The following is a 9,374-nucleotide window of genomic DNA, read 5'->3' as shown; positions in this document are numbered from 1 at the left end:
TTTTTTTTTTTTTTTTTTTTTTTTTTGTCTTTTTGAGACAGGGTCTCCCTAAGATAGGGTCTTACAATGTATCCCTGACTGGCCTAGAACTCACTATGTAGCCAGCAGGCTGACCTTGAACTTTTGGTGATCCTCCTGCCTCCACTGCCTGAGTGCTTGGATTACAGGTGTGCCCTACCATACCTGGTTTACTGTTGTTTTTTCTTTTTTGGACAGGGTTTTATGTGGGCGAGGCTGGCCCTGAATTTTCTGTGTAGCTGAAGCTGGCCTTGATCTCTTAATCCTCTCACCTTTGCCTCCTGAGTACTGGGGTTACAGGAGTGTGACACCATGCCCAGATGTTTGGCTGGATTATTTTTCAGAAGTGAAATAGACCAAAAAATTTGAGAACTGCTGAACCAGACCTTTCCCAGTGTCCATTTGGTGCTCACAATCTCCTTGGTCTTATTTCAGTTTCAGCCTTGAGAAATGGCTACAGTTAGGGCCTCTGGCAACAAAGCAGACTGTCCTTGAATTTGTCTGACTCTACTTCTTTCAGAGTCTCAGGGGTCCCTCCTGTCCTCTTACTGAGAGGGAAATGGGTGTCATGGGGCATCATCTGTTCCTTGAGGTTCAACACGCTCACATTATTGATGTCTAAGCAGGCTGTCGAGGCCTAAAGGCAGAACTCCACTGCCTTGCTACCCACCACAGCTGTCCTGAGTAAGCGGCCCTGCTGTCTAGGGCCTGCGGACCCCAGAGAGCAGTAGGCAAAAGGACTCTGTCTGAAGGATGCAACATCTGCACAGAGCTACCACACAGCACCTGCCGGCGACATCAACCCAGTGCTGTGGCATCTGTGTTGTCACTGCCACTTCCTGGGTGAGGAAATCAAAAGCAGCAGGTGATATGGCATGCTCAAGGCCACAGCTGAGAGCGAGCCTTTACTTTTCCCCTCTCCTACATGCAAGGATCAGGTGGGGGGCAGAGGAAGAAGGGATACGGGCAACTTAAGGGGGAGATGTTACTTTGTGCTGAGGAAGGACGTGGAAGACTTCTGAGCGAGGAGGCATGTCTGAGACCAGTGTGAAAGGAAGATAACTTAGGAGGCAGGAAAAGAGGCTTGGTCCCTTTCCCCAAGGGACCAAGGCTTGGTCCCTCTTCCCATACCCCACCATACAGCAGCCCCAGGAGCTGACAGGGCCAGCCCAGGGAAGCCAGAACTCACCGACATGGCTAGGTGTAGTGGAGTGTTCCCATGCTCGCCACGTGCGCCCGCGTTGGCCCCATAGGTCAGCAGCACCATGACACAGTCGAAGCGGTTCCGCATCACTGCCACATGCAGGGCCGTGTTCCCTGCTGCACTCGTGCTGTCCACGTCACAGCCCCGTTTCAGCAGCATACGGGCCATCTGGGGGAGGCCACCAGGCGGTCACTTAGGGGGCAGTCACACCTCCCTGAGCAGCCTTAGGATATCAACAAAGGTAGAGAAGTCCAGAGGATGGCTCCATTTCTGGGGGTGGCCCAAGACCTTAGCCCTCAACATCAGCTCCCTAAGAACTGAGATAAAATGATAAAGACGTGCAGACTGGTTCTAGAGGCTTCTGATCTCCTGGAGCTGCAAGGGCTGCTCTGGGTCCTGTCCTATAAGCCCATTCCTTGAGCCCCTTCATGAAACAGCTCCAGGGGCCTCTGCATGGCTTCCCTGTTCCCCTTGAGTTGTGGAACTGTAGGGAGGACAGAGCCCAGAGCCTCCTCCTGTTGCCTGAGCCTGGACTGGTCACTGTAGCCCCAGCGCCTCAGCTTCCTCTGATATGGGGATACAAGTCCCCACCTCACAAAAAAGGCAAAGATGAAAACACCCTTGAACGAGCTGACACAGGGGTGCCCTGAAAAGGCAGCAGGCTCTTCTCTTGTGTAAAAGCAGGCCAGGTCTTGACGCACAGAGGTACTGCTAAGCTAGGTTTTCTGAGCATCCTCTTGGGGAAACAGAGCTCCGTGTAGAGACAGACCTCAGAGGAGGTAGCAACCAGGCTCTTACTGGGGGCAACTAGACCCAGTAGCCACACCATCACTGCCATCTTCTACCTGTGATGCACAATTTCGCACATACTGCCCTGCTAACGTCCCAGTACCTCCAGAGACAGGCAATGGCCTCCTGGTGCACGGAAAGAAAACAAGGTGTAAAGGAGCACTACCACCGGCCAGGGAGCGGCACAGCAGTGCCTCAACTGTTCACCCATGTGTGCCCATGTGTCCCTTGAGTCCTGTCCCTGAGTGACAATGCCAGTCATCTCAGGAGCCTCCTTCCTGGGCACTGAGGAGCACAGGGCTCTGGACCTGCCCTGCCCCTCACCTGCGAACTCTGCCTACCTCGGCATTCTTGGCCCAGTGGAGGGGGCTGGCTCCATAGCGAGGGTCCTTGCTGTGGATTTGGTTGCTGTCCATATTGATGATCATTTCAGCACACCTGAGGAGAGAGGAACAGTGAGGGGATGGTGAGGGGAGACACTGGACTAGCCATGACTTGGGGCTTCATCTACTGACCAGGAAGGTTCATCTGCAAATAAAGCTGCAACATCACCAACCAGCTGGCCCTGGCAATGATTTCTCAAACAGTACAGCAGATGTTTAGGACACAATAGCAAAATTAAAAACAGAATTAGGATTGGTGTGATGGCTCAGAAGTTATGAGCACCTGCTGCTCTTGTAGAAGACCTGGGTTCGGTTCCCAGCACCCACATGCATGGTGCTAACAACAGTCTGTAAATTCAGTTCTAGGGGATCTGACATCCTCTTCCGGCCTGCATAGACACTGCAACTACACAAATGTGGACCGCTTATATACATGCAAGTAAAACACACATACACATTAAAAAAAATTAAATAAAATTTTAAAAAATGGTCAAAGGACTTGTTGGCATAAGGAGGAAATAGTTTATTCTGGTGAGATGTGTGATCACAGCCCAGGAATATGAATTCAGGTGTCCCAAATGCCCACCATGGACACAGGCACACAGCTTTATTAGTTCCAGAATGTAAGAAACCATAAATCCAGGCATTTTTTCCAAATAAACCGGAAAAAAAACCAAGCATGGTGTCACACCCCTTTAACCCCAGCACTCTAGAGGCACAGGGCAGGGGCAGAGATCCATCTGCCTCTGCCTCCTAAATGCTATGATTAAGGGTGTAAACCACCATGCCCAATTAAAATACCACATTTATTAACTATATTTTTCCAGGGTTTTGGGTGTTTATTTGAGCATGCATGAATGTGTGTGGTTGGACATGAAGAGCACAGCAGCCAGAGTCAAGGGATCAACTGACTCCATTCATTCATTCCAGATATTGTTCCTGCTGAGCAGTATTCTGTAATATTTCACCTCTTTAATTTCTCATTCCCAACCCCCAACATATGGAGAACTTCCTGAGACCCCAGAACTTCCAGGGTTTTCAAATCTGGGACAAGGGGAAAGATGAGAGAGTGGTCTAGAGCTCCCAAGACAAGGGTCTGGCACCTGTTTCCCCTCAGAGCCACTGGTCAGAAAGGAGCAATATATTGCACACACAGGGCCCTGGGCCACCAGGACAAGCATCCATGGGCCTCTAGCAGGTACAGAGCCAAGTGCTGCAGACCCAGAGGAAAGCTCACAGGTCAGCCCTGGGTGCATTAGAGAAAGACTCTAAAAGGTCTATTCTTTGCACAGTAGTTTGTAGATTCAGATGTGAATCTGTCACACAATGACCAGCAATATTTTCCCATGGTCCGTTATCTGATGAGGTTTGGGAACCCAGAGCCATTGCTCTGGACGCTGCAGGGCAGTGGGGGTAGGGATATGGTACGAGGCCTTACCCTTTCTGAGAGAACTTCATGGCTGTGTGGATGGGGAAGCCGCCAGGTCCCATGATGTTGCAGCGGGCATTGCAGAGCAGCAGTACGCGCACCATCTCCTGCTTCCCCATCTGGCAGGCCAGGTGCAGCGGTGTCAGCCCTTGGTTGTTTACCTGGTTCAGGCCAGCTGAGGCATTCTTTCCTAGGAGCTGACAGTACAACACTGGGGTGAGCTGGAGCCAAGTGCAGGGCTGCCCCCTGTAGCTCCCCTCTCTAGCACCCCAGGGGCAACCTATCTCTGGAGACCAAGGGGGAAGAGACGTTTCATCCCATGAGGACACTGACGAGTGTAAACAGGAGCAATAGGGAATGGTACTTGGGAGATGATAAAAAAGCTAGACCAGTGAGGATGGGTGTATGTGGGTGTGGATCTGACCCAACAGTGGCTCATATGAACACTTCTAAACAATCTTAACCCAGGTATGGTGGCACATATGTGTAATTTCAGTACTCAGGAGGCTGAGGCAGAATGTCAAGTTGAAAGCCAGTCTAAGCTACATGAGTTCAGGCCAGCCTGGGCTACTTGGAATGCTGTACCAAAAAGAACAACAGAAGAACCTTAACAAGCTGTTCTATCCAAGGATGGGCACTGGGATTCTAGGTGGGGACAATTCTTGCTTCCCATTGTGTCCTCTGTTCTGGTTAGGCTTAACTGTCAACATGATCCAGCCTAGAGTCATCTGAGAGAAGCTTCAATTAAGGAATTTCCTAGATCATATTGGCCTGTGGACATATCTGTGAAGGCCCGTCTTGACTGTTAATTGATATAGGAGGGCCCAGCCCACTGTGGGTGGTACCATTCCTAGACAGGTTCTTAAAGGAAAGCTATAGAGAGAGTTACACAGGAAAGCTAGCTGAGCACAAGCAAGTAAGCCAGAGAGCAAGCCAGCAAACAGCCATTCCTCCATGGTCTCTGCTTCAGGATCCTGCCCCAACCTCCCTCAGCGATGAACTGTGATCTGGAAGCATGAGCCAAATAAATCCTCTCCTCCCCTAAGCTGCTTTTGGTCAGAGTGTTTTATCACAGCAACAGAAAGGAAAACAGAACACCTTCTTTCAGCAGAACTTCTTTCTTCAGGCAGGTATCATGTTTTCATTAAATGAACACAGGGCGGGAATGTGGCCTAGAGGAACAGCGCTTGCCTGGTTCAGTACTGCCCCTCCCTGCCTACCCAAACCCTCAATACTCAAGTCCCTTGCATAAGATGGTGTATCTGCACAGAACCTGCACACTCCCTCCCATGTACTTTATTACACAGGACCCACTCTGTTGCCTAGGCTCGTCTTGACCTCCTGCCTCTGCATCCTGGATCACTGGAATTACTTTGTGCCAATTCCCGACTTAGGTACTTAGGTGACTTCTAACCCTAATATATTAGATGACTAGTTATTTATGCTGTGTTTTTAGGGAATAATGACAAGAAAACATATATGTAGATGCAATTTTTTCCAGGTATGGAACCCACAGGCCCTGAGGGAAACTTCACTAGTGGTAAGCTGGGAGAGTTTAGTCCTTTCACTGGGGGCTCAATGCTGACTCCCTGAGGTTAACCATGACTACTGGGTACCCCATGACACCAGGATCCCGTTCAGCTTAGAGTTGGGCTAGGGACCCCACAGGAGTACATGGGCTGCACAGCCCACCCTACCCCCAGCTTGGTGGCCCTTGGTGGGCTACCCCCAGCTGTGGAGGGTTGGGGTAGGCAGTGACAGGCAGGTGATCACGCAGGGGACATTTCTTATTCTGCTAGCCTCAGTTTCTTACGTGACAAAAGCAAGGCAGTACTCCAGCCCAAAAGAACATTCTGAGAACTAACTAGAACCCATGTGACACTCGGTACAGGCCAGGCACAAGCCAGTGCCAGACAGGACAGATATGGTATGTGACCACTGGCCAACCACACCCTCGTTCTTCCTCTGTGGTACCACACTGGGCATGCCTTCCCTAGGACTGCTAAGCCTAAGGTATAGATCCATGTTTTCTAGAACAATCCTGATGCCAAGGCAGAGGCCAGAACCTGCAGGAAGAGCTGCTCATTCCAGATGACGAAACACAAGCTGCCACTCTGCCCTTCCAACCTAACTTGGAGCAGCGTTTACACGTACCACCACTCCTCTACTTCACCACAATTCAAAGTAGCTTCTGTTCTAGTAATCAAAGAATCAGCACCTCTGGCAAAGCCAGCAGTTTGGTTTGGCAACGTCTCACTGCACCATGAGCCCTGTAGGCAGGGGCTGACCTCATGCACCTAGCCTAGGGGCTGGCTCTGGGCAGCTGTGCAGGCAAAGCTGAGTTCCTTGCCTGACTGGAGCTGCCCAGGAGTTCAGTTTGCTGAGTTGGAGGACTTCCCTGGCCAAAGTATGTCAGAAGGTGGGGAGGGAGGGGTTAGGCCTCAGGGGCCAAAGATGGATCAGTGACCAAAGAGCTTCAGGCCCAAGGAGGGGCTTGGTTGCCAGGCCTCCTGCTGACCCCAACACTCACCTGCAGCACCTGGGAATTGTCCCCCTGCACAGCATAATGGAAGGCAGTCTCTCCCTTGTTGTCTGTGACGTCCATCTGGGCATGACAGTACTGTACCAGCTCCACCAGGATCTCGCTATCACCCTTGCGGCAGGCCAGGTGCAGGGGGGTACAGCCCTCTTCATTCTCTGTGCTGTTGGCGCAGCTGTGGAGGGTTGGGGTAGGCAGTGACAGGCAGGTGATCGTGCAGGGGACAAGGGGCAGGGGAGCCCAGAAAGCCAAGTGCAGAAAAGCAGGGGTAAGATTTGGATGTTCTGGGGTACCCCAGCCTCAGCTACTACACCATTTCAGGCTGTGCTGCACTCTGCTCACCCTTATGGAAGATGCGCCCCAGGGCCAGGGTGGCAACAGGGTGACCTATAAAGAGTCATGCACAGAGCCCTCACTAACCTCGGGCAATGTGCCGAACCTCTCTGCATATCAGTGTCCTTATCTACAGGAGCTACTGTGGGACTGTCCCCAGGAGGGGACAGAACTGTTGTGAGATAGGACACCATGGTGTCCAAAGTCTTGCCTCAGTGCTGGAAAGCTCATTGAGATTTTAGCTAGCACCCAGGACTGATGAGAGCAGTCTGGGGTGGCCAGCTAGCGGCCTATGCAAGGCGGCGAGGTGCTCTCTAGGCTGGATGGATATAAAAGAGGAACAGCAGCCTTGGGAAGGAGACTCTGGGATCTGAGCTCCCTTTCAACTTTCTACTGCTGAGTGGCCATGCCCTGGTCCCACTTCCTCTCTTTGAGACATCAAGAACCCCACAAAGGAGTTGGAAGGAGTCAGTGTCTGCTTCCTTCTGACTTTAGTCAGTGCTGTTAGGGGCTAACCCAGGGGCAGCCCTGCTTTCTCTTCTAAACCATGGGAGGATCAAGGCAGATTCTAGAGACCCCCAACTCTACACCATGCACCCAGCATGCATGCTCCGATGGCCAGGCCTGCCCACCTGATGATGCGGCTGTGGTGGAAGCATTCTCGGATGCCCAGCTCCACTGCCAGGTGGGTCACAGTCCAGCTGGGGTGGTTGCGGATGAGGTCAGTCAGATGCTGCAGGGCCTCCACATGCAGAATCTGCACGGAGCTCTCATAAAAGGGTGGCAGCTGGGAGGAAAACTGCTGGAAGTTCACCAGGGCGTCTGCCTCTGACTCCAGCTGGAAGAGCCTACAGCCAGAAGATACTGAGAGAAATGAGGGGCCAGGCCGGCTGAGGGGCCAAGGCCTAGCGGAGTTAGAGCTCTTAGGTCCCTGGCAGGTCACACTCTGTCCCAGACTACAGCCTGATCTACTTTCTCCAATACCCCACCCCCCAAACGGAGTTTACTTTGGGCTTATGACTGAAGTCTTGCCTCACAATCATCTGGTGATTTTTTTTATCTTACTTAACAGGAGCCATGGCATATCCTCTTTCTACTCTGATTGTCACATCAGGAGCCCTAGGCTCAACCCCCAGCTCTTTGTACAGATTTATGTAAGAGAAGTTCTTCCCAGATGGCCAGCCAAGGAATACTGTGTGAATTATGGTTCAATTATCTATGTGATAAGCAGTGTACAGTCATGGAAATGGTACTAAAAGAATGGGGAGGGACCTAGACGGCCCAGTGGGTAAAGACACCTGCCACCAAGCCCAATTTCTTGAGTTCGATCCCCAGAACCCACATGGTGGAAGGAGAAAACTGACTCCCACAAGCTGTCTCTGACCTCCACTCAAACACTGTGGCATGCACATACCTCTACACATGCACACACCTCTACACACATACACAAACACACCTATACGCATACCTACACACACATTCAGATGCACAAACATAAGCACCTAACACACAGACCTATACACACAAAAATAAAAATGTAACACATTTAAAACAAACAAACAAACAAACCAGGGTCAGGCACGCTAATCCCAGCACTTGGGAGACAGAGGCAGGCAGAGCTCTGTGAGAGTGAGGCCAGCCTGGTCTACAAAGGCAGTCCAAGCCACCTGGGGCTACAGGGAGAGAGAGTCTCAAAACATCAAACAAACAACCAAGAAAACCCCACCAAACCCAGGGAGCTGTTTATTTTGTAGCAAGTAAAAAAGCAAGCTACAAATACTTGATACAATATAATCTCAACCGAGTTTAAAAAAAAAAAAAAAAAAAGGTCAGGTGTAGTGGCTCATGCAGGAGGCAGAGGTAGGTGGAGCTCTGTGAGTCCAGGCTAGCCTGGTCTATGCAGCAAGTTCCAGGCCAGCTGGGACTACAAGGGAGACCCTGTCTTAAAAATAAAAATATAAGACCTCCCTTTACTTCCCTGGGTACACAGCCTCCTGTGTCCTAGTCCCAGGACCTTCCCTGGGTAAGTCCAGCATGCCCAGCGAACCTTGACTTCCCTAGCCTCTTTCACCCTCCCAGCTCCCACCACTCACCGAGTCTCTCCTCCTAGGCTGGGTACAAGCCCATTTATTGTCTTGGCACCCCAGACATCAGGGCTAACCTCTCGGCCCCGAGCTGCCACTGCTTCCTGATCCTTTGCATCCAGACCAACCCATTTCTGCGGCCCCCAGAAACCCTCTAGGCTTGGTCCCACCCTCACCTCCCTTTACTTCCCTGGGTGGCACAGCCACCAGCTTCCTGAAACCAGCATCTGTCCTAGGCCCTTCTCCCAGGCCAGCCCAGGCCCCAAATTCTTGAGGGCAGCATCTTTCCTGGAGGGTCCCATAGCTTAGGAGAAAGCCTGATATCATCTGAGCCTCATCTCACTTGGGCCTCTGTGGGAACTCCTGAAGACAAAAGCAATTAGGCCACTCCAATATAAAATCAAAAGAGAGAATCTGAAGCCTAGACCAACCAGCTTTTCATGCCCAACAAGTAAACCACAAAGGCACACAGTTTACAAAAAGAAGCAGCGACCTAAAATCAACAAAGGAAGGCTTAAGTCTCCCACAAAAATCAGAAACTACAAAAGAAAATCACATCAAAGTCACACAGAAAAAAAATGATAGCATGAAAACC

At 51.1% G+C, this 9,374-nt stretch overlaps 1 protein-coding gene across 6 annotated transcripts in view; it reads right to left on the bottom strand.

Annotated features, from left to right (window-relative positions):
• Pla2g6 (phospholipase A2 group VI) overlaps window positions 1-9,374 on the bottom strand; it is a 51,892-nt gene that overhangs the window by 18,386 nt on the left and 24,132 nt on the right. For all 6 annotated transcript variants that reach the window (XM_029555100.1, XM_008851270.3, XM_029555098.1 and 3 more), the window contains 5 exons: window positions 7,328-7,543; window positions 6,354-6,537; window positions 3,833-4,020; window positions 2,353-2,449; window positions 1,208-1,390 (listed from right to left, as the gene is read on the bottom strand). In XM_029555100.1, the coding sequence (XP_029410960.1) occupies window positions 1,208-1,390; window positions 2,353-2,449; window positions 3,833-4,020; window positions 6,354-6,537; window positions 7,328-7,543 (868 nt within the window). The remainder of the gene's footprint in view (window positions 1-1,207; window positions 1,391-2,352; window positions 2,450-3,832; window positions 4,021-6,353; window positions 6,538-7,327; window positions 7,544-9,374) is intronic.

The sequence above is a fragment of the Nannospalax galili genome, unplaced genomic scaffold, assembly GCF_000622305.1.
Source record: "Nannospalax galili isolate Female #2095 unplaced genomic scaffold, S.galili_v1.0 scaffold445, whole genome shotgun sequence".
Classification (NCBI taxonomy): domain Eukaryota; kingdom Metazoa; phylum Chordata; class Mammalia; order Rodentia; family Spalacidae; genus Nannospalax; species Nannospalax galili.
The sequence above is the reverse complement of the archived record's forward strand: the minus strand, read 5'-3'. Positions and strand labels throughout refer to the sequence as shown.